At 42.2% G+C, this 24,892-nt stretch overlaps 1 protein-coding gene across 1 annotated transcript in view; it reads left to right on the top strand.

Annotated features, from left to right (window-relative positions):
• Positions 1-24,892, top strand: part of LRRK1 (leucine rich repeat kinase 1) — a 76,238-nt gene that overhangs the window by 12,415 nt on the left and 38,931 nt on the right. Inside the window, exons 3-11 of the mRNA XM_030457317.1 lie at positions 6,622-6,785; positions 7,659-7,830; positions 10,137-10,316; positions 10,940-11,088; positions 18,379-18,605; positions 19,096-19,223; positions 19,489-19,652; positions 20,314-20,451; positions 24,198-24,310. Of these exons, the coding sequence (XP_030313177.1) occupies positions 6,622-6,785; positions 7,659-7,830; positions 10,137-10,316; positions 10,940-11,088; positions 18,379-18,605; positions 19,096-19,223; positions 19,489-19,652; positions 20,314-20,451; positions 24,198-24,310 (1,435 nt within the window). The remainder of the gene's footprint in view (positions 1-6,621; positions 6,786-7,658; positions 7,831-10,136; positions 10,317-10,939; positions 11,089-18,378; positions 18,606-19,095; positions 19,224-19,488; positions 19,653-20,313; positions 20,452-24,197; positions 24,311-24,892) is intronic.

Below are 24,892 nucleotides of genomic sequence, written 5' to 3' on the forward strand. Positions count from 1 at the left end.
TAAAGATTTGTAGCTCCAGTTTAGTGCCAGCCTCATGCAGCCTTTCAGGCATCTGTGATACTGCCCACTAAAGCCAGCTGAGCCTCAGTAGTATTAGTATTTGAGGCTTTTCTGTTCCTTCTTTCCTCATTATCCTGGATGATGGAGAAATGATTGCATAAGTGTGGAGCTAAAGCCTTTGGAGGTGTCTGGGTTTTGTAATTCAGTTCTGGAGCCCCTTAAAAGGGCAGGAGTCCAGAGCCTTTTTCCATCCAGGATTTCATGTTTTCCTTTCAGGTTTCCATTAGGAAATGTGGTTGTTTTTTTTTTTTCCCTTGCAGGTTAAGAGTGTTGCTAAAATTTCCAATGGCTCTGGTGGTGATTGGGCACTTCGTATTACTGCACCTAACATTGTCTGTGTACCCTTTCCAAGATCCTGTGTGCTCGCTGCAAGATGTTTAATGCAGATCAGCACTTTGCATGTGTGACATATAAATAATTTAGAAATAATTCCCAGTGATGCTATCATAGTGAAAAAGATCCCTTCAGAACTGAATTCTTGGTTTTGAGGCATCCTTCTGTGTCTCAGATCTGGTCTTTTTGCAAGGTTTTGAGTTTCCTTTTGGGGCAGTGAACATTGATTGTAAGCTGTGTTGTAGATGAGTTTCTTTTTGTACTTGATGCATCATCTTTTCCACAGCCTTTGGCAGGCAGACCTTGGTGTAGAGCCACTCCTTTAATTAGCTGAAATAATGGATGTTTGGCTGAAATGAAGCCACAAAAAATAGACAGAAAAAAGTGTGTGGAGAGTTTCCTCTGTCCTGAGAAGCTGGCACAGTCATGAAGAGAGATTAATCAAGGTTACAGGGACATGACCCACTTCTGGTGTGGTCTCTCCAGTGGGGATGCTGAATTTCCCAGATAAGCCATCCTATCATCTCTTGGTTGTATTTACCCTATCTTTCTCTCCTTGTCTTCTCACATGGGAGTTTATTAGTAATTCTGGCAAATGTATTTTGCCTAAATCTTGAGAACAAAGTGGAGCAGCTCCTAAGGTTCCTGCTGCAGGACCCTCTTTGGTGTAGCTCTGGGCCAGGTTCTGGCCACTTGGACCGACTGTAAGTAGGCAGACAAGGGGAACAGCTTCCCCTGGGAACAAGCCTTGGTCTATGACTCTGTCTTTTAAAAAATGAATGAATAAAATCAACGGAGAAAACCTTTTTTAAGCAACCAATGAAACCCTGTTTTGAAATGTCACCCAATTAGTGAAAGAACACAGTGTTTCTTAAAGCATTTTTACTGACCTGGGCTGATTTTAAAATGTTTTAATTTGCTTTGTTTTATAATAAATACCCCAAGGTGTTTGTTTGTTTGTTTTTGTTTTCCTGGTTTGGGATGGGGATTATTTTTCAGTGTCTTAAAGGTCTCCAGAGGACTGGAAACATTTTCTTACCCATCTAAGTGGAAAGTGCAATGTAGGACACATCCACCAGCCTTACAAATCACTGGAGGCTTCCTCTTGAGTTTTCAGTTTCTTAGTCTGAAGTTTTTTTCAAAAGAGTCTCAGAAATAACATGGCTTTCTGTTAATTTTGCAAATTTTGCCCAAGCTTCCACAGAGCAGTACTGAAAAATGTTCAGCACCCCTTGTGTGTTTGTAAGCATCTGGGGAGGGCTGGCTTGATGTATTCAACACATCTTAAACCTCATCTCTGTCCCATTTTTTTATTTGCTCTGTGGCAGTGCTCAGAAGTCCAAATGGCAAAAGATTAAGCTGGTGCAGGTTTGCTGTCACCATCTGGTGCTGCTGAGGAATTAATAGCTGAGCTCAGCCCAGAGAGGTGTCCTCCCTGCCCACCCCCATCCCCTCTCTGAACCAGAGGCTTGGGTTTCCCTGTAATGGGACATGGAGATGAAAACAACTGTCAAGGCTCAAATGGAGTAGTTAATTCAGACAAAGCAGCAGCCAGCAAGCCAAAAGACACTGCATCCAGTGGCTGCTCTGGGAGCTGCTTGTGCTGAAGCAGAGGTGGGTGGCTGGCAGTCCAAGGAATTCATAGCTTAACTGAGGATCCTTGGGATGCTGTGCTAAAGTCATCTTGATTTGCTCCTGCCTTTGGGAATACCTGCATACATTATGACAAGGTCAGTAGCAGTTTTAAAGGTTTATTATTATTAATGTAATTCTGTTTGGGAGGAAGTTAGCTTCCTGCTCTGTTTTATCCTGTGTTAAGCATCTCATTTCTATCTTTCTCTGCTAGATAAAAATATCCTAGTTACTTGCTAAAGAACTCCTACCTTATTAAAGGGACTGATGTAGTCCTTACAGATTCCATCAGCTTGTGTGTCAGAGACAGGAAAGCAGTGATTTGGGATATAAAATGAACAATGACCTATATGGTGGGCTGCTTTGTTATGCAGCTGTTTGCTGATTCACAGCCCTGACCTGCAAACCCTCACCTGTTTGCTGATAATGCCATTGTGTTAGTTTAGAAATTTTAATTTTGGGGGGTTTTTTTCCACATGCTGAGGTGAAACCTCAAAAACAGGGCCTGAGACAGGGTGTGACTGGATAGATCTTGATAGATCTTGGTGCCCTTTATTGTTCTGTTTCTCTGATGGGGCACAGCAGAATGTTGCATTTTAAAAGTGATACAACCTTTGAATGGCAATGAAATAACACTGCCTTTTGTGTTGATAACACTGCCTTTTGTGAACACTCTTTACTCCAGAGTGTTCTGAAAAATAAAATTAATCTTGCCCTTTGCTTTTGCAAAAGGCTGTTCCTGCAAAGCCAAGCCTAAAGGCTGCTCCCAAAGGCTAAAACATTGAAATCAAGAGTGGGAAGTATTTCCAGAGTTAGTTGTTTTGATACAAGCTGTTAAGTTGTGTGAAGAACAGATGAAGGATGCATTTTTAATGTCAGCAGATGCCTCCTGTTTTCCCCTTGGAGGCAAAACCAAACAGCACTTGGTTTGCTTACAGTCATTAGAAAGCAAGCAAGGAAAAAAAGCCACGGGTCTGGGGAGAAGTTAAATCAAGATGATGCAGAGATGATCTGAATGGTAGGGAGTAAATCCCATGACCTGATTTTTATTGGCATCCAAACGTGTTGGAGAAATGAACTCACACCCTCCCACCTCAGTTCAAATCCACTGCTCTGCCTCCCAGCTCAGAGCTCACAAGGAGGGTGTTGATTTGGGGCAGTGGTTTAGAGGGATCTGTGCCAAGGCAAGGACTCTGCCCCAGCTCTGTGTGCAATAAAGGAAAAGGTAAAAGAAAACAAAAGGGGTGTGTGAGGGTTTCTGGAATTTCTAGTGGCTTTTTACTACAGGAATATCCAGGAAGCACTGATAGGTTATCATAACTTGCTGTGCTTATTGCATGGAGTAATATTCATTGGCAACAGCAATGTGCACCCCCTTGAGCAAAGTGCAGAACCCAGTTTCTGAAGCCATGCAATCCAAGGATTTAAAACACTTTGTTACATCCAAGCTTCATTTCTCAGAGTATGCCATGATCAAGTTGAAAATTAGAGGTTCAGTATTATTCAGCTTCAATATTGCTCCTATATCTTGTCCAATGCTGTTTATTGGCCCTGTTAGAGTTGTGAAGAGCATGAGATTTGTAGGGTTAAAACCACAGGCAGAATTTCTTTGGATTTGGGGCCAGATTTTTGCTAAAAATGGTTGATGCATGTATTGGGAAAACTTTATTCCCAGCCTACGTGAATGCCAGCACTGATGATGGTTCAGTCATACATCTTCTAGAAATAAAACAGTCTTTACTCAGTAGAATGTAATTTTCCTCCTTTTTTTTCCCCCTACTTTTGAGTATAAATTAAGCTTATAAAACATGCTGCTTCTTATTTTCCATTTGTATTTTAGAAGTCAATATATCATTTACTGTGTCACCAGGAAGTCATCTGTGAATTGGGTAATTTGCTTGGTGAGATGCTCAGGTTTGCAGTGGATGCTTTTTTGTGGTTTTGGGGAGCTTAGGAATGGCTGGGCAGTTTCAATTTGATCAATAACAAGTTCTTTTTTGCCCAAGACAAGACTAAAATGGAGTTTAGGGACTAAAATTAATATCCTAAAGACTCTGTTTAAGGTGCCAGCTAACTCTGGAAGCATGTAAATTCCATGAAGCCAACTCTTTGTGACCTTCCCATTTCTGGAGTGTGCCCAGAAGTCTCCAGGGAATGTACCTGAACAGACCACAATGGTTGATGAGCAGCCCAGGTTCTCCAAAACAGTGGTGGTGGTAGCACTGGTTGTAACTAAGCTCTGCAAAGGATTTCAGGAATTTTGAGACTACCAAAACCATGAGAGAAAGCGTGACACTTGGAGTAGTTTTCTGAGGGAGTCATTAGGTAAAGCACAGAAGCAGTTTGGGGATTAGGGGCTAACTTGTGGAGTTCTTCCTTCCCTCCCTTACAACTTTGTGGTCCTTCTTCTGATCCTTGGCCAACTGATTTGGCAGTCCTTGCTGCACAGTTCCAGTAGCAGAGGTGGAAAATGCTTCTCTAAGGACACCTCTGGTGTCCAGGATTCATGAGACTTTAGCTTGAGATCTCTCCAATAGCTGAGGAGGTGACACTGGAATGTCCCAGATCCCAAATTAATCTCTAACCATGAGATACTTGGACTTCCACCTCCCCTGGCTATGATTTAAAAGGAAAGAAAGATGACCCTGCTCAATTATTTGGCAGAAAGTGTGTGCCTTTATGGGTGGATCTCAGTCCTGACTGATAGTCCCCCAAATCAGGACTGAGGCTGGAAGGAAGGAAGATTTTTATCCCTCCTTTTAGCATTTCTTTTAGTAAACCAGAATAAAGCTGTTGTGCTCTGTCAGCCCTGATTTGCAGGGCTTCCTGCTCAGCTTTCCAGCTGGTTTGTGTCTCTGATTTGAGGCACTTTTTCCTCTAAGGGGAATTCCAGTGCTTCTCTCTAGATTCAGGATTTCATCACAGGGGTGGCTGCATGTTCCAGTAATTGCCCTGTTTGCTTGGATCTGTACTTCTGGATTATACTTTGTCCAGTTCTGAGTTGCTTAGATGAACTATTTTGCTTTAAAGTTCTCTCTTCAATCACTCTTTAAACAGCTGCTTGCCTCATTGGAATAATCTGCATTTCTTACCTTTAGTGTCCACTAAAAAGAAAATTAAATAGCACATAATATTCTTTGAGATGCCTTTACAGGTCCAAAAGACTGTAACAAGTATTGGATTAATTTATTTTCCCAAATACCCCTGAAAACTACAGAATTGTGAAGGCTCTGCACCTATTACCAGGAACTGGGAGGTGCTTTTTTGTTATCCTGTCATCTAACACCACATTCATCTGCCCTGATTTCTGCTGCTTGCCCTTGGTGAGTTCTGCACCATGGGAGGAAGGTTATTGATGTGGGCACAACTATAATGGAACAAATCTCTGGAGCCATCTCCAATGTCTGAGTGAATTGAGCTTCATTTAAATAATTGATGAGAAGTGTTAGTCAGAGCCTGTTGGTGAATCAGACTGCATTATTCAAAGATATTTACTGACAGTTAAAGATTGGTCCAAATTCACTTTTTTTTTTTCCATGCTGCCTTAAACTAGGCTCTGCATGAGATATTTTTTAAAAATCCTTTTTAACATATGTGAAAATCTGTGGGCTCAAGGGCTTTATTTAACCAGTTACACATCAGGAAGAATTAATAATGTTTTTAACAAGAAAAAAGTGAGTATGAAATGATCTCTTTTGAAGTGAAAAGTGCTGCTTTACTCTGTCCTGCAGGTCATTCAGGAGTGCACCTGAACATCTTACTCATAATTCAGTGACTTTCCAGCAGCTTGCCCTGCCCTGGTGTTTTTTGGGGGATCAGACTTCATGGCTGCCTCTTTGTGAGCCACAAGCACCACAAGCATCTTCTCTAATGAGTTTTAATCTTTGACATACAAGTACTCTTCTGGCTCCTAATGACATGAAAAAAAAAAACCAAGCCTAGGAGAGTCTCCAGGATTGATCAGGGTGATGCTGAGCATTGTGTATAATCTCCTTTTATTCTGTTTTCCCAGAGTAAAAACATTCCCAGTTTCTTGATGTTCACTGAGGTGTACAAAGCTCTGGCTGAAAGTGCTGGAGAAATGCAGGGGAGATTTTGTTGTCAGGAGGTGAAGTGTGACAGAAGCAAGGCTACTGCTACAAGAACTGGTTTGTAGGTCCTGCAAACACCTTGCTCCTTCAGAAGCACCACGGGTGCCAATCTCCTCTGAGTCCTCTCCTGGTTCCTGCAGCAGGAAGTTGCCTGTGGCCATGTGTCTGTGAGCTTTCACACCATCTTTTGGAAACCACCTCTGGTGGGTTTGGGGAACTCTCTGGCCCTTTTAGTTTCATGTCCCTGTTGGACAGTACTTAAGCATATTAATAACTTTTATTTTTTTTACCAGGCAGCTGATTGTTTTTTCCCTGATTTTTTGTTTCTTTGGTTTTCTTCTTGGTTTTGTTTCGGGTTTTTTTCTATGCAATAAATATTCTGGTAAAAATAATTCACCCCCTTTTTTTTCCTGCCAGGATGCATCGAGGGTGCAGCTGTGCACAAGCAATGACCAAGTATTTTCTTCCTGACCCTTTTTTTTTTTTTTAAATCCTTTTCCTGCAGGAACTGTGGACATGGGTGGCAAACAGTCCACAGCTGGCGAAGTCTCCATAACTCAGGCACCTGTTACAGAAAGCATTCAGGATGCTTACAAAGCTGGAGACACCAGTAAGGCCCAACAGCTAATTAAGCTATCATGTGAGGAGACTGCACTGCAAGTGGAAAAGGTAGGGTTAGCTTACTAGTGTATTGGGAAAGAAAACAAAATGCCAAGTTTCTGCCTTCCAGCATTTCTCCTGCAGAATCTCCCTGCAGTTAAATTTGTAATGCTGGTGCTGCAGGGTCCCAGACATTGCTGGTTGTGTGGAGCACTGGAGGAACAGATGCTGAGGGGCAGTACTTGCCCTCAAAGGCACTGCTCAGAAGATGAAACAGACCACAGAACCAGCATGTGTAGGAACAGCAGGCTGTGTGAGGAGTGGTGTTGGTGCCATGGTCACTAAAACAGGGAAATGGCTTTTTCCCCCTTAAAAAAAAGCAGTTTATAGACTTAGCAAAAAAAGTTTATTCCCTCATCAGCACAAAGATGGTTGATGGCCCCCTGGGAAGATTTTGCTGCTTGTGTTTGGAACTAAATCCTCTGTGCCAACTTCTGCACTGCTCTGCCTTCAGAACCCTCCTTTTGAGGCTGCTCTTTTCACAGAGCTTATTCTGGTGTTTTGGGAGAGTATCTGCATGCCCAGTCCAGGCACACTGGCCATCTCCAAATCTGGAAATACTGCACTTTGTAGCAGAGCTGTGCAAGTGCTTTTACTGTTGATCCATGAAAAAGGGTTTTACACACACCATCCAGTGCCTTGGGCACTTTTGGGATAAAGTCATAAAAAAAACCCATAAAGCAAAACCCAACAAAGAATATAATTAATACATCACCAGCAGTGATTACAATGGCTACCAATGCTTATGATATTCTCAGTTAACCACAGTGACAGTGGGTATGAATTTGTGTGGGCACAAATAAACATGTGGCTCTAGAAATGCTCTCTTTCTCTACCCACTCCCTTCACAGAGAGTTTATTTTGCTGTGTTTTCTTTACCAGTGCCAACTTTTAGGTATTGCAGCAGCATATGGAGATCTTCAGGCAGTGAGGTATTTACTGAAGGAGGCATTGGTGGTGTTACCAACAGAACCTAATGATGACAATGCAGCTGTGGTGGCTGCATATTTTGGACATAAGGATGTTGTGAAAGAACTGCTGGATTCCCTTCATGGTAAGCCTGTTGGGTTGTCTCTGCTTTTCCTCAAGCTTTGGGGAGCTTGTGTGCTATAGCTTCAAGCAGGCATTGATTCATTATTTTCACATCCCTTGAAAGAGAAGAGATGGAGTCATGGGAAAATGTGTGGAGGGATCTGATCTCTGCTGTGTTTGAAGGGAACTTCCCCCCTAGGGGGAAAAGCCCATGCATAAATAAATTCCATGTTTGCAATTTGGAATTGGAAGAAGATGCCATTCAGCCAGTTCATTCCCATCAACCCTCACATCTGGGTCATGTCCCAAGTCCCCCAGAGAAATTAAGGGATTTTCAGGAAACAGAATCATCCCACTCTTCTGATCCAGCAGACATGGTGGTGCTGGAAGTGAGAGAGCAGCACGACTGTCTGGAGAGCAATAGTTTGGGTACACAGCTGGCAGCAGGCTCTGTGCTTTCTTGTCAGCATTTTGGTTTGACTTTCAGGGGAATTCCTTCATTAGAATCATCATTGTATTTCACTTACATTTAAAAAATAATTTTAGAGCAGAGACATTTTTAGACCCAGGCACAATTCTTATGGTAGCTGTGGGAGGGGGAAAGAGAACATTACTCTGAGTCAGGACCCAGAGCTTGTCTTTGGGTCCCCTGTTAACTCCCTGCATGGCAGCTGCTTCTCACAGGGACCCTTTTTGGGTTCCAAATGTGGTGATCCTGCCCAGCAGCCAGGCTGAAATGCTGTCTTTACCTCAGACACTACAGTAGTAACTTCAAAAGCTAAGCTGCAAATCTTCTGCAGTATTTGACCTGAAGATAGCTCAAGCTCTTCACTGGAGCTATGTACTTGCCAGTGCCCTCAGTGAGAACAGGAATAACCTGTTGGGAAACCTCCTTATTTGATGTTCTGAAACTCTTAGAGCACTAATAAGCAAAAGAAATGTTAGTTTGAAAGATGAAATTAAACCTAATATTTCCTTTAGCCAGAAAGGAAGCTGACAGCACTGGTTTTGGAACCTAGTAGCAAAAATTGTGACATTAATATAATACTCTCAGTAATGAAAAGTGATTTAAGTAGTTTCTGGAAGCTTAGTTCAGTTTAGAACTGACTGAATTCCCTTAAGCCCTTGCTTCAGGGGGATCAAGGAGGTGCTCTATACAGACAGCAGCTTTCAGAAGTTTTTTTTCTTACCCTTTATTTTCCTGAGAAGTTACACAGAAAGCAATCAAAGGGCTTAGGAGTAAACCCTATGAATTTTGCAATTTGGCAAATGCACTGCAGTGATCCTGTTCCAGAGTGAACTTTTTGTGGCTTGCAGCTGAAGTGGAGCCTGTTTGTTGCAGTGTAAGGGGGAGTGATGTAGTCAGGTTGTTGAGAATGAAGAGAACAACATCATTTCCACATGGAGAAACTGCAGGAGGGAAAAAAACCCAAAAGTTGATACACAAACTTGGGCTTGTGGATGTTTCTGTGAGCATTTCAAAGGGGATTTGTAAAATACATCATGGGGGTACTGTGAATCCAGGAAAAAATGAGGACTGCTTATTGTTAGCAGGAATAATCTCAGGAACATTTAGTTACACGGGGCAGATGTACACCTAGGTTCTTAAGGGCAAAACATAAAGTCAGAAAAAAAAAAAAAAAGGTAGTTTGGGGATGACCAAAACATTAACAAATTCAGGTAAAAATGAGCACATGGTGTTCTAGTTTTTAGCCTTAAATGATGTTGGTCTAACATGATTATGAATTGATAGTAAAGCATTCACTCAAAATGAAATATTTCAAGGGGAAATGAAATTTTGTGGGGGAGACCTTAGGTTGCAGTGAAAACAAAGTAAAAGAATTATTTTGTCTGAAATATTTATTTTTTGTTTCATTGATCTGGTAGCATGAAAAGTCAGCTGTGTTTCCTCATTCTTTGTATCCCCTTAAGAACTTGGAAGAAGTGGCTTGTCTTGGATGTTTGGATCTAATGTCTGTCAGACCAGGCCTGTTTTCTCTGGATGCAAAGATAATCTTGGTCATCCTTTGCTTGGGATTTTCTGCTGGCAGCCATCCTCAAAACCTTCCACTGCCACCAGTTTATGCATGATTAGCTCAGGGACAGTAAAAAATTCACCTATTAGCTGGGTAGATAATGAAAACCAGTAAAAGAAAGCTGAAAAGTTTGTGCCTGTCCATCTTAGGGCTCTTCTCTTGCAGTGCATTCAGCTTTTTTGTCCTCAGAGGCTTCACCCTCTGCCCTTTGCACAGCCATTAATTGTGGATGACTCCTGCACATCACAGCCTGGGGGAATCAACTAAATCAAATGCTTTATCTTTTTGATAGGTGTTAGCACTTGCCAACAACTCCTGAACTGGATGCTGGCCATAGCCTGCCAGCAGGGCCATTTGGACATTGTCAAACTCCTGATTCGTGCCTACAGTGCTGACCCAGAGAGCTGTGCAGTCAGGAAGAATGAATTCCCAGTTCTTATAAGGTTGCCCCTGTATGCTGCTATCAAAGCAGGTAGGTATCTGCATGCTTCAAAACTTTGCCCCTTTCTGCAATGTCCTTCAGAGAAGGGGCTGAGTTGTTCACATCTAGGATAATATCAGTGTGGACTGTCTGGCCTGGAATTATCCTGGATTTTTAGTGGGTTAAATTCTAATAATTTTGGCTCTGGATCTTTTTGCTCAGCCAAAGTTAGGTCAGGGTCAGGGCCTTCACAGTTTGATTACTGTGAATAGTGAGAGGCTGAACCTTCCTCTTAAAGTCCTGGGGGAAAGACCCTTCAAAAGTAGAAACTTGGCAAATAAAAAGCACTATTGTTGTGGACACTCTGGCACACAGGCCTGATGTAGGCTGAATAATTTACACATCAAAGCACAGCTGTGTGCACAGTTTAATAAGATAAAAGGAAAAAAAAAAAAAAAAGAGAGAAAAGAGAAAGCTTGGGCCAGTGCTTTTGCACAGTGTCTTTGCTATCTCAGTTTGACCAAACTAAGTCCTATCACTGGAGGAAAAACCTCTATACAGTTCAGTTCCCTTTTTTTGCTCAGAAGTGGTTATTTCCCAGGATCTCTGTTCAGCTCCTTGTTGGTGCAGTTACATGAGAAGATGAGAAGAGATAATCTGTCTTTTCTCTCAAGGGAATGAAGATGTAGCTGTGTTTTTATTACGAAATGGAGCTTTCTTTTGTTCCTACATCCTGATGGACAGTCCTGAAGCCAGCAAACACCTTCTGAGGAAGTATTTCATTGAGACAAGCCCACTGCCAGGTAGTGCTCCAGCAAAAACAGTAAGTAGCCATTTATCTGTCTGAAGAAAAGTTCCTTTAAAGGAGCATCATGTTAATAATTGATATTTCTTTGCAAACTGATTAGCTGGTGATTCTTCTTCTCAGCTAAGAGCTTTGTGGTTTGGTGCCCTTTTAGAAAACAGGCTGTGAATGTGGCTTTAATGCCACTGCTGTGTGATCAGATCATGTTAGCTGAGCTGCCTTTCTCCCACAGAATGGTTTGTGATGGGACACAGAGGCCCACAAAAAGCAATCAAGAGACTTTTTAGATTGCCAAGACCTCTGTTTATTACTTAGCCACTGGCAGCTTTTTGGCAATTTTGGTCATTCATTTGCATCTCAATTTCTTCCACTGTAAAATGGGGAGATTTAAACTCCCCACATCTCACAGCTGTTGGAAGGCTTCATCCATAATGGTGCTGCTTTGAGTTCTAAAGGTGAGGGTTTGTTTTGTTTTCATGCAGGGTACTATTACATTTCATGGTTATCACATATCTTTGGATAACTGGGCTGTATTCTTCATTCTCTGTATCTCTGTTAATCCAAGTCTCCTTTATTCAGAATTTTTTGAAGTCTCACAGCACACACTGCTACTGCTTTATTGGGATGTATACATTTCATATGACTTCTACTGTTACCCAGCAGTTTCATCATCAGGAAATTTTTGTTTTTCCCCCCTCAGTGTGTAAATTAACCCATGCTGAACATGAGCATCAGAGCCCTGAGCTTTCAGCAGTCACAGTTTTCATCAGGTCATAAAAATTGGGTGGGGAAAAATCCTGAAGGAAATTTTTCAATCTGGGCTCTGTCTGTGTGAATCCCTTTACCAGCTGAGTGTTGGTTTGCTCAGCTAGAAACAGCACAGGGTGTTGATTCTGCTTTGTTGTAAGGTAAAAATAAGCAGAGAGGTTTTTCTTGGGGTTACCAACTTCTCCAGTCTTTGTTTTCCTGCCAAAACCTTGTTCCATGGGATTCCCAGTGACATTGAATCGTAGGGATTACAGTCTGCATATGGGAGCTTGATTTATGATTTAGAACCCTCCCTGTGGGATTCTTAGATTTGTTGACAGGTAAACAAAATAAGCTATACCCTAGATGTTTCTGGGCAAGACCTGGTAAAACTACATGCTTTCTAGAAGAAAAAAAAAATGCAAAAACCTGGATAATTCAACTTGAATAAACTTGGAATAAGTGTCTGAATCACAGGGAATAGGTCTGTTTTCCATGTGAACTTGCTGGCAGTATTTAACTTAGCTGCTGAAAAAATGACTCAGCTTTGCTCTTGTCACACCCTGGGTGAAGAAGGGAGCAGCATTAAAACATCACCTAATTGCCAGAAGGGACTGGTTTAAAAAAAACAAAACAAAACAAACAAACAAACTACAAACAGAAGCAAACTAAAAAAAAAAAACCACCCAGGCCCAGAAACTTGACTTTGATTCTTCTAGTAGCTGTTTATTTTTAATATATTTGCTTATTTAATGCTTTCTCTTTGAATTGATTTTGGCAGACAGAGCCAAAATAAGGAAGGTTTGTCCCAGTTTGTCTGCAGAGCTCAGGTCTCTGGGAAGTGACAGTCACACACCCTGATGTGTGACTTGACAGCAGCTGCAAACAAGCTGCCTCAGTGCTTTCTGCATACCTCTTCAGGTTCACCAACCTAAGTTTTCTTGTGTAAGTGCTGGGATGCATTTTGCACTGGGAGGCAGCAAAAAAGGATTGTACAGAGACTGTGATGTGTAGAGCAGCCAGCTGGATGTCCAAAAGTCTCTCTGCTTGGACAGGGCAGATCAAGCACTCATCATTTCAAGATGAGCCCAGAAATTCAGAAGGGTTTTTCCCATCTGCTCTCTCTTTAAGTGAGAACACTGCACAGTTGATCCAGTTGGTTTCCCAGTGTTGGATGCTACCAGCTATGCACAAAATGTGGTTTAGCTGCCACACCTTCCAGGCTGCCCTTTCTGAGACAGTAAGAGTTACATCTCATTTTTCTGATAGCTGTTTCTCCTTTTTTTTTTTTTTTTTCTGGCATAAATTGATGCCCACAGCAAACCACTTGCCTTGCTGAAGAGAGGAAGTGCTCCATTTTTTACAGGAACAGGTAGAAAATAGTCAACAGCCCCTGCAGTCAAGTGGCTGGGCACAGCTTCTAGGCTTCAATAGGTGTAATCAGTATGGAGCTACATGTCATTTTCCAGTGTGTGCAGTCTGAAATATTACAATTTTTTTCAATTGCAGTCTAAAATAGAGCTTAAACTGCTGCATTTTCTCTGGGAAGTAGTTGCCAGTAATTTTATACGTGAAGATAGGAATGTGTGTGTGTTCCTCTCACATCACCACCATTAAAGAAATCTGCAGCAGTTCCACACAAGATTCACAGCAGCTTTTTTTTGACAGAGGAACTAGATCACTATCCTCAGAATATCCTGTCTCTGGCAAGAAGGAGATTCTCTTAGGACAAGTCATGTCAGTTAGGAGAAGTGCATTACAGCCTTTTAAAATCACCTTCCCAAAAGGTCTCAAATCTAAATAAATATTAATTTTTTATATTTGTAGCTCATCATTCTGCCCAGGAGCAGTGAGGTCTCTTATTCCTGCATCATTTCCAGCCTCTTGCCTTCCTCAGTAAATCCCCTGACATCGCTGCAGGAGATTTCCATTTATTTTTCAGGGGTTATATTGAGGAATTCTTTCCTTGGCAGGAGAGAGGATTCTGCAGATATTTTCCTCACCCTTCTGAAGAGCAGTAAGCCACCCAGAGTCAGGCCATGCCTTGGAGCTAACAACCTCTGAACACTGTCCCTTCTCTCTCTCACTTAAGCACAGAGCTCCCCAGCTCAGAGAAGGAGCAGACTGATCCCTGGCCCTCTGAGTTCAGTATCACAACCTCTGACTTGGCAGAAATGAGCTTTTCTGGGAAGATAGCAGAGGTGATTAAGTATGAGCTGGGGAGGAAATCCCCTCTCTTCGTGGCATTGCTCTCAGGCTTTCTTTCACTTAATTATGTTTTCACCACGGAGTGCTGAGCCAAATAAATCCCTCAGATAACTCCACTGATACCAGGTTGATAGAACCAAGGTGATTTTTGATTCACTGTCCCTAAGTCTTCTGACTGATGATCCTCCAGTTTGCAGTACTCAGGTGGAAGAAACACTGTCAGCCCTTGGCTCTGGATGGAGAGGAGCAGAGGATGCAAGGCTTTTACTGCTGAGATTCAAAAAGCTGCCTAGGAGATGAGGACATCTACCCTGCAGCTTTCCTAGCAGGTTTTGGATTTCACAATCTTCTCTGTGGTTTTCGAAGTCACTTTCTGAATTCTGCAGGTATCTTTCTATCACATTAAATACCCTGAGGCCTGGGCTCTGCATTTTTGATGGTAAATGAGACACAGCAATCTAAATGCAAAATAGAGATGAGTATCAGTCTGAAATGAGAAGCAGCAGAGACTCATGGTTCTGCTTGCACCCTCTGAAAGCAGACTAGAGATCTTATTGTTACTGCATGGATTGGTGTACTCAAGGACAAGTACTTTTTTGTGCTGTAAAGAGCTTCATTTTGAAAGAGCAGGAACTGAAGGAGGCTATAAGCCCCATCAGTTCTTCTCTGATTATTTTTTCATTGCAGCTTTGTTGGACACATTTTAAGACAAGCATAAAGGGAGTTGGAGTCTCTAGTGGATCTGGCTCCACTGCTTGAAGAGGTGTTGCTGTTCCATTGCATGGGCTAGCAAATAGGTAGCCTGGACCAGTGACTGACATAAAAAAAAAATCTGAGGCTCTGGAGTCTGAATTCAGGATTTTAAATCCCAAGAGCCTGCTTTCTTCTGTGAGGAGGAAACCAAATGAGCTAATCAGCTCACCAGGCCTCCCTCCCATCACTGCCAGGTTTTCAAAGCCCTGTATGGTTAAATGCATCCTCTGCGTAACTGAAGGACTTTTGGATAGCCCTCTGCATGGAATATTTGCCCAGATTTTTGGCTGGAAATCTTAATTCCCTTCTGTTTGGTTATGTAAAATATGTGAGTAGTTCATGGAGTTCAATACCCTGGTTATGGATGCTTAGGAAAAATGCTACAGAGCATCCCACAGTAGATCTGGTGCTAAAATTTAAATAAAAAACCCAAAAAAACCAGTAAAGGGAAGCAGAGGAAAGAGCATGGCTGATCTCCATGGGTTCATTTTTGAGGTTTAGTCTCCCCCTGAGCAAGGTTTTTCTGATGGTTACAGGAGATAATTGGTGGTTCCTATAGGCAGTCTGAGACAAATCCATCTTTCTGTAACCCTCAGTGCTGTGTTAGTATTCCCATACCCCATATCCTGACAACACCATGGATAAGTGGGAAGCCCCTTCCTTACTAGCAATTAATATTTAGACCATAGACATGTTGTCTGGAACTGCTGCCTGAAAACTTGGATTTTCCCCTCTCCATTTAGCCCCTCCACCCCCGTTTTGGCTCAGTCTCAGCGTCGCTTTTGAAAAAAAAAAATAAAAAAAATTGACATTCCTGGAAAGAACAGATCAGGACAGAATCTGGATTGCCAGCCAAGGTTAGCTGTTAAAATGGCCAATTCCCTGTTAAAACGTTTCTCACAGATCCTAAGCAGATTTTCAGTAGCTGGAGCTTTGTCACACCTTTCTCTTCTAGCCTAAGAAACCCATTCCTGTTTTAAAAATCTCCGTGTAGTTGGGAAGCAGACCTTTTCCAAGGGCTTTTTTTTTTTTCTATGTGACTTTAAGTCACTTTATCCAGCACTGTTAGGTAGGAGGGTGCTGGGTTTTTACTGTATAAGCAGAAGTCATGGTGTAGGTTTAATTTTAAGCATAAAAAGGCTTTTGTTAACATCACTATAAACCACAATATGGTATAAATGACATCAGTAAGAGAATTTACTTGCTGATTAAGCTCTGTTTCTATCAGGGACAATTTTAGCTGGTTTAGGATGGAGCTACAGTGATGCTGCCCTTCTCCTCTCCCCAGCCATGCACTCCTCCCTATTTTTCCATTGTAAATCTGTTTTTGGTGACCTCAGCTGGAAGCTAAAACAGCTGAAAATTCTCTATCTGAAATAAAAAGTACTAATATTACAAGACAGGGTAATTCCCTGAATGTGTGTGTTAACTTCCAGGCAGACAACAATATACCTGAGGATTTTGTTTGTAGTGTAGAGCTGGTTTCCTGCATTATCTGAATTTATGGATCTGCCTCCTGTTAGGAGCTCTTGGGGCAATTCAAGGAACCAGGGAAAACAAGTCAAGTGCCTCAGCATAAATGTTCTCTTTCTCAGTGAGGTTTCCTCATGCTGAGATCTTCCTGTCCCTTAGCAGCAGTGCCACATCTCTACATCTCTGCTGAAGTGGGGGGTAGCTAGGGATGGAAAAGGGAATCTGACCTGGGTGTTTATAATCTGTATTACCATAAATCACAACTGATTTATTGATGTAAACAGGCTCAGTCTTGGGCTCTTACAGGTGAAGGGAAAATGACTAACTACATGCAGAATTTAACACAAGTTTGTAAGTGGCAATCTATGAAATACACAGACTTGGAAGATCTTACAGTAAAGCACAGTAAGTTTAGTGCCAGTGGGAAAGCTTTGCAGTGTAGCTCTCTTTCTGTACTGTGTATTTTGCAGTGGATACTCTGCTTAATTTCATTTCTTGTTGCTGCTGACTTGCTGTGTTTTCTACAGCTCCCATGTGGCCTGATGGTGGAGGTAGCTTTAGACAAGCAGCTTGTGCTCTCTGCCTTGGTTTCTCCAGTGGTACAACAGGCATAATATTTTCGTTCATATTTTCAGGGCTGTCCTGAGGCTTCAGTAGTGACCATTTGAAAAGCACTATGTCTTCACTAAGTACTTCTACTATTGATTTCTGAAAAGTGCAATGATTTGTGCTCACCCTTTATTCCATTCTCCTAGACATTTGAATTGTGTGATCTTCATGACTTGGAGTCTCAAGTAAGCATTTGAGATAGACCTTTGTGTCCCTTTCGTTTCTCTCCCTTGCCAAAATTCCTTTTAACTTTTAATTTGGGGTTAAAATGTTTAAGTGCTAAATACTGGGAAATGGAAAGCAAATGAAACTTGCAGTTGGATCCTTGCTGCCTCCTGGTGGAGAATCAGCAGCCACTTCACTGAGGCTGTCTGTGGGAAGAGTTATGTCAAAAACACTGAGCTTATGAAAACGTTTTGGGAGTAACATTTTTAAAATGTGTATTTTGGAACATAGATTTCACTGGAATGCAATGAAGTGAGCTTGAAAATTAAGCCTTGGGACTTTGATGCTTTGGTGACCACTCTGTCTTTATGTTTTCTTCTGTTTAAGCTGAAGCAGTTATGCCTTTCACAACAGTTTCTGGGGTGTTTTCCAAAAGAAGATAAAATGACTTCCTCATCTTACTGTCAAAAGCAGCAGAATGTTATCTAGAGAGGAGGCAACTGCCAAAGTCATGTCTCTCAGATATTAAAATATCTTCCTGAATGATAGTGAGCAGATTTCTAGTGTTTAGAAGTGCTTTTCATGAGGGCGTTTGCCTTGCCTTGCCTTTCCCAGATGTTCCTTTGCAAAACCTAAAACTTCTCTAATGGTTGTTGGTGGAAGATTTAAGATGGAAGAGCAGTTCCTGGGCATATATGAATTGTTCCATTGACAGGTCTGCTCCTAAGAATTCACCATAACACTCAGCAGATCTGTCTGTGTCCTCCCTACACGTGTGCCAGCAGTGATCCACAAGTGTTCCAGGAGTTCCTCTGGACTTGCCTGTTGGTTTTCAGAGTCCCTTGAAGATCTGAGCAGCCATGCAGTCCACGTCCAGGAGACAGAGTGGGGTTCAGGCTCCAGAGTCTGGATTTAAGTTGGGTTTCCATGATCTCTCCATGTCTTGCTGGATGTGTCCTACAGGGCAGAGAGCTCAGCCCCATGGAAACTCTCACAACATGTTGGTGGATGAACAAAACCTTAGGGTCTGTCCAGCTCAGAGGAAAGTGCTGGCTTCAGGCAAGGCAGCTCAGCCTTTATGGGGCACACTGGGGCTGGTGTATGGGATGGTGAAAAAGTCCAGGTTTGCTCATGGTATTTGGAGTAGGATCGTGGAGCAGGATTGTGGTGGAGACTGTTGATATCCAGGCATGATTTCATCTCTGAGTCAGTTTAATTCCTAGAAGCAGACTGAAAAGGGAGCAAAATGTTTATGGTCTGCACTCAGGTCTGCCAGATTCCCAACAGTGAAACACAGGCCAAGAACAATTGGGATCTTACTGAACCTGGTTCTTCTTTCTTTGAAATCTGTAGGCTTTGTGTGTGAACTGGTCAAACCTCAAGCTGCCCTGGGTGGATCTGGACTGGCTGATTGATATCTCCTGTCAGATAACTGAGCTGGATCTCTCTGCCAACTGTCTGGTCTCCCTTCCATCTGTCATCCCATGGGGCCTGATAAACCTCAGGAAGCTGAGTCTGGCTGACAACCAACTGACAGAGTTACCCAGGGTACAGTCGTCCGACGAGATCATATGTACAAGGTGTGTGCTGGGTGCCTGCAGCAAACTCAACCCACAGCTGCAGATTGTGCTTGTGTGGAGCTGTGTAAGTGGAGAGCATGTTCAGGAGCTTCTTGGTTTATCTGTGGCAAGATCTAACTTAAGATTTGCTCTTTTGCACTCCCAGTGCTCCCAAGTTAGTCGTCGGGGCACTTGTAGGGACTTTTATTCCTACTTCTGCTTTTCACCACTTCTGGGGACCTCCACTCCTCCAAGTCTAAGCTCTAAGCTAACCCAGGTTGATGTTTGCTGGCTTGTAATAATTATCTGACCTTCTGTCTGTGCAGAAAACTTCTCTCTGCTGCCTGGAAGGGTCAGTTTTTAAACAGCTGTTCTTGTTTTGCTTTGTGAGAGTGCATTCCATCTGCTTGCATTTACATCTAAAGCCGTCCTGGTAAAATAGATGTCTATGGCTACAGGCATCTTTGCCAGCATTTTACTGATGCCTGACTGAGTATCTTCCTTCTCACAGGTTACTTGAGGTCGATGTATCCAGCAACAGGCTCTCCACTCTCCCTTCTGGATTCCTACATCTTAAAAACCTTAAAAAACTCATTGCATCCAAGAACTATATGGAGAAGTTATTTGATGAGGAAAACAGTATGTACAGTCCACTGTTAAGCTTACATTTCAAGGCCTGATTTCCAAGGCAGAACCCCAAACTTTTATAATAATGACTTAAAAATTGTATTAGCTAGGGGTGCTTAGCATCTCTTGATCCTTTGTCCAAAGCACATGAGCAGGCCTGGTTGTTTTTTAGCTCTCACAAAATCCTTTGGCTCTTATCTAGCAAGTAAGCAGTATCTTGCTGGATCAGACTGTTAATCATGCTTACACCTGCTCTGCAATGTTTCATGTTTTCTAGCAACTAATTGGATTGGTTTAAGGAAGCTGCAGGAGTTTGATGTCTCTGACAACAGGTTGGTGGAACTTCCAGCCACTTTTCTATACTGCTTCAAGGCCTTAAGCATACTGAATGTTTCCAGAAATCAGCTGAAAGTGTTTCCAGATCCCTGGGCCTGCCCCTTGGTAAGTTGAACTGCTCTGGCAGAATCAGAGGCTGAAAAAGCTGTTGAAACAATGCAAAAACTGTACTGTGATTTCTGTAGAACTGTCAGATGTCCTTGGCTCAAAGGCTGTTCTGTTTCTGTAGCTGTGCCCCTGCCTGATTCAGTTTATGAGTCTCAAAACAAGTCTTTATGCCCTGTTCTTACCATGATGGAGTTGGTGGAAAACATCTAGAAGCATACCTTCTGTGGATGAATTCATCTTTCTCTATAGTTTATATGAGCAGAAGTATTCTTAGGATCATTTAAAAGATCACAGCCCTCATTCAAAGTTAACTTTGAATCTATATCCACCCATCACTGCAACTTTATTCCTCATTATTACAGGGATAGGAGACCAGTCTGCCTTGGTCAAGTGTCTGGTCATGGTTGGAAAGCAAATGGGGATGATTTTCAAACTAATTTGTAAAACAGTTTGCCCACCAAAGAATTTGTCTGTCACTTCAGCAAGTGAATCTCCTCAACAAATCCTTTGTGCCTGCCTGCACATAAGTTTATCTAGATCAAAATATCTAGAGAGATCACCTAGAAATAATTTGTTAATGCCTTAAGCATGTGGCAACTGATCTCTCTTGTTATTTAAAGAGATGATTACTACCCTGTGGGTGTTTTTTGTTTTCCAGAAATGCTGTAAAGCATCTAGAAACTCACTGGAATTCTTGCCTGATGCATTGACTATTTTCTGGAAAAATCACCTCAGAGAAGTGGATTTTTCTGAGAACTCACTTAGAGAAGTTCCACCGGGACTCTTCCAGCTTGAAGTGAGTGTAATTTCTTCCTGCTTCACAGATACTTCACTTCATACCCACTCAGAGTTTGAAGTCATAGCTGTCTTGTGGAGGAAGGAGCCTACCTGCTGTTTGGAGCTGATGATCACAGCAGTTGCACAAAGCCTCTGAGCAGCCCACAACCCCAAAAATGTCCACATTTGGACACTCACCCAGTGATACAGCATCTAGCTTTAGACACAAGTCTTTTTAAAAACTCCTTGGATGTCTGTTTCAGGATTTAGGGAAGCAGTTCAGAAAACAACAACTGCATTGCAGCTGCAAGCTCCAACCATTGAAATGTTCTCAAGGGTGCTCACAAACAGTTGTGGTTTTTCTTAATCTGGCACACCAGTGTTGTGAAATCACAGTAAGTTAAGGGTTTAAGGGACCTTGAAAGATCATCTAGTCCAACCCCCCTTGTCAGAGCAGGGTCACCTACAGCAGGTGATTAAGGATTAAGGTAATTAAGGATTAGTCTTTCTGTGCTGAAAACAGCACACCCTAAACAGTGCCAGCTGGTATCTCTCTGACATATAAACTTGTGCAGATGAAATGATCCTTGCCATCAGACACCAGAGATCCACAGTTTTACTTCAAAATTCTTCAGAATTTGTGGCTTCACATGGTTTTGTCATGAAACCAAGCAGAACTTGGGGGTTTCCTTCAAGCTGCCTTTTCAGATTGTGAAACTCAGAGTCATGGAAACAGAAGGAAACTGTTGGGCAGAATTTGCATGATTTTTGCCACTGGCCTCTGTGGGAAGGGTGCTGAACTACTGCTTCATATCTATGTCCAATTGGGACTTCAGGAGTCTTCTGCAAAGTGCCTCTTGTTCCAGCCTGGGTGAAGAATGCTTAGTGTTGTTTACTCCCTCTGTTGTCTTTAATGATCCCTGAAAATTTGGGTTTCTGGTAACCATTTGTTTCCAATTGGCATTTCTCATGAAATAAGATTCATCCTATGGGCTGTTGTTTCCCAATCTGTTTTTTTCTTTTTGTTTTGTTTTGTTCATTAAAAATAAGCCTAGTGGGTAGGAGCTACAATGACAGATGTTAAACACTAGATGGTGCTTCAAGGGCACATTTCTTTCGGTGCTGCAGCTTAGAAACTGCAAAGGGATGTGAAGGCACCAGGCACCAGAGAGGACCTCGATGCTGTCTCTGCTGATGTTCTCTCTTCAAAGTTGTCGAGCTTTCACTGCCTTAAATAGTGCCAACTTTCATAAAAGAAAAATAAATAGTAGATATTTTCATTTCCCCAATAGAGTGGCTACAGTGTGGTAGGAAACTTGAAGGAGAAAGCCCACGCCTAGATCAGCACTGGCTTGAGCTGATCCTTGGTTGCAGAGTTGGTGTTGGTGAATAGGCAGATGTGGGAAGGAAATGGGCAGTAATGTACAGGAACAGCAGTGAGTTCTTCTTGGGAAAAGCTGGAAGCAGAGGGGACCTGTGACTTGAAAACATTTCTCTGAGCCAGGCTGGTGGGACATGCAGTGCATCACTGGCCTTTGCTTGGTCTGTGGAGGGGTGTCAGGACTGGATGAAGCTCACAGTCACTGATGTGATGGTTCTACTAGAACTGTGGTATTAAGAGAAGCAGAGGCCTTCTCAGCTTTCCTGTCTGTTGCCTTCTAAAGGAACCAACCATACATGCTCCAAGCCTTACCTTAGTTCTCTAGGCTAGTTTGCTTCTCTTGAAGCAACTTGACCTTCTATGGGCAGAAGTATTCAGGTAAGACTGGTCAGCTTTTCCTCATCAGGAGCTGACCAAGCCTAATCTGGATGCTGCACTTCCTTCTCTTTGGTATAACCTAACACACCAGAGCCCCTCTTGCATGCTGTGGCAGTAGGCTTGAAGGAATTTGTCTGCTGCTGCCATTGCCTCACTTCTTGAGGCACCCAGTCTCTTCCTGAGAAGCAGCAAAAATGGAGACTTTCGAGATGAAAAAGAAGAGGCAGTTGCAAACTGAGGACTGGTGATCTCCAGAACTGAAATCATGAAGAACCACAGCCAGTTGAAAGTCACTAATTTTCCCCCTGTGGAGCAGGTCCATGAGAACTGCATATGATGTCACTAGGCTCTGAGCTCTCCTGGAGTGTGGCCTTTGTCAGCCTTTGTGGGGGACATGCAACATGGACACAGTTGACTGACAACGAAGCACCCCAGCTCGACCACACAGAACAAAGTTTGTGCTAATTCTGGAACGCGTGGCCTCCTTTTCCTCCCATCCCCTGCTCAGGGATATTTTGAGGGAGAAGTCTGAAGCATTGTCACTGAGCAAGCCCCATGCTGGTACTTGGAGAGAGCTCAACACCAGGCGCCACGGGAGGATTGGTTCTTCCTTCCAACCTCAGGTTCAAGCCAGCAGAGGAGTAATCATGGGAAAAACATTGGCTGTGGAGACACGAGTTGCAGGGAGGGTTTTATAGCTTGCACGGGTTTCCATCCCTTTCCTCTAGTGGTTACACTCTGCAGTTTTATATTTTATGTATGTTTTTCTTTAATATTTTGACCTTCCCCCAGTCCCAGCAAGGCTCAGTGCTGCCTGTCTCTTTGTCACTAGAGGGAGCATTTTGCACGGTAACTGCTCTTCCACCCCTGCCTGTTGTCCATCCCTTATGTCACATGGATACCTCATATTTTTCCAATCTGAGAAAACGGAGGAAAGCCAACAGGCTGGCTTCGTGAGACACTGTTAATTCTGCTTGATGAAAAGGGGCATAAACCTTTTATATTATGTGGAGTGCATAAAACGTTTTAACACACTTGAAGCTGAAGTCTCTACTGGTAAAACATGATTTCCATAGGGTATAATTCATTAATACTACTGTACTTGTGGCACAAGATAATTCAGCTGACATTCTGCTTATCTCAGTTTTCATGGCAGGGGTGGGCTTGCAGAATAAACCTGGTTGGAAATTACATAGAAATTTTTTTTCAGAGGAAAAAGTTGGGTTTTCAACCAAATGAAAGTGATTGTTTGAGCCTCAGCAGCAATTGTAAGGACAGAAAGAGAAACATAAACTTTAAAAATCTGAAGGGGAATGGCATTTTTTTCTCTTATATGTAAATTTAAAGAAGAGGTTGTGTATAACCTTACTGATGGTATTTGTGGGTGAGTCCTGTCTGTATGGTGCTAACTGTGGTGGTAATCAGCTTCAGTTCTTGCTTTTAAAATTTCTGTCTCTGGTGTGAGAGAGAAAAAAAGAGGTAGATAAATCACTTGTACAAATCTCAAAAAGTTAATATAAATCCATATTAATAGAAATATAAGACCAAAGCAAATAAAAAGTTTTCTTGTGTCAGGTAGTTCCCATTTTACAGATTAATTCTATGCATGCACTACAGGTGTAAACCCACTCTGACACAAGCTTGCACACATATAGAAGACTTCTCATCCATACGTGGCATACTGTGTGGGTAAATCATACTGTTCTTTTCCACTTGGAAAGGTTTCCACACTAAAAGTAAAGTGCCCTCTTCTATGGGTTGTTTCCAATTGCATCTGTCAGCAAGTAGACTAATAATCTCCCAGAACTAATAGTGGTGTAGCTCCGTGCAGAAAATATACTTGCTGGAGACAAGAAGGAAATGTTTGCATGGTAGGCAGCAGGGACAGGGTGTTCTGATGAATAAGATGTACTTTCTTCATGTTCCTGTAATTTAACAGCCCTGCTAAAAAACATCTTTCTGTGTGTTTGAGGGACTCTGCTAACTTCAGGCTATTCCTCTTCTAGGCTTTGGTGTCCCTGAAGCTTCTGGGAAATCAGTTAGTTGCACTGCCTTCACAAGATAAGTGGAATTGCAAACAACTTAAATCACTGGATCTTTCAAAAAACCAACTTGGGAAGTAAGTGTTTCTTTCAAATTTTGTCTGAGAAAACAAAAGCTGCAGAAATAATAGCAAACCCAATCCCTCGTGTAATACAAAGAGTGTCAGTAGTGAATTAATTACCTGCACAGAAGGCATTGATGTCCACATACCATGTCTCTAAGTATATTGTGTGTCTGTGACAGTGATGAATTATCCTGTACTGATTCTTTGGGCGTTCAGCACACTATATCATTTATTAAGTGGATAGATTACTGATAATGGCAGTTTAATTTCAGAGCATGTAGGAATTTCTTTAACCCTGTGTGTGGTTCATCACTACAAATACTGTCTTGTGGGAAGCATATCTTAACCATAAACCATCTGGCTGGACTGCAGATTGTAGATACCATGGGAGGTTTTTTTTTGAAAAAAGTGAAAAATCTTTGGTTTTTATCTGGGAGTTTAACCAGCTGCAAGTTTACAGAGAAGACTGATGATAATAAAGTCACCCAATAAAAGAGTGTAGTTTTTCTATTTAGAAATTACAGCAGGGATGTCTAACACAAAGAGTTGAAGGTTCCTACATGGAACTGTGTCATCCTTGTGTCTTCTCATTTG

This window comes from Calypte anna, chromosome 10 (genome assembly GCF_003957555.1).
Source record: "Calypte anna isolate BGI_N300 chromosome 10, bCalAnn1_v1.p, whole genome shotgun sequence".
NCBI classification, from domain to species: domain Eukaryota; kingdom Metazoa; phylum Chordata; class Aves; order Apodiformes; family Trochilidae; genus Calypte; species Calypte anna.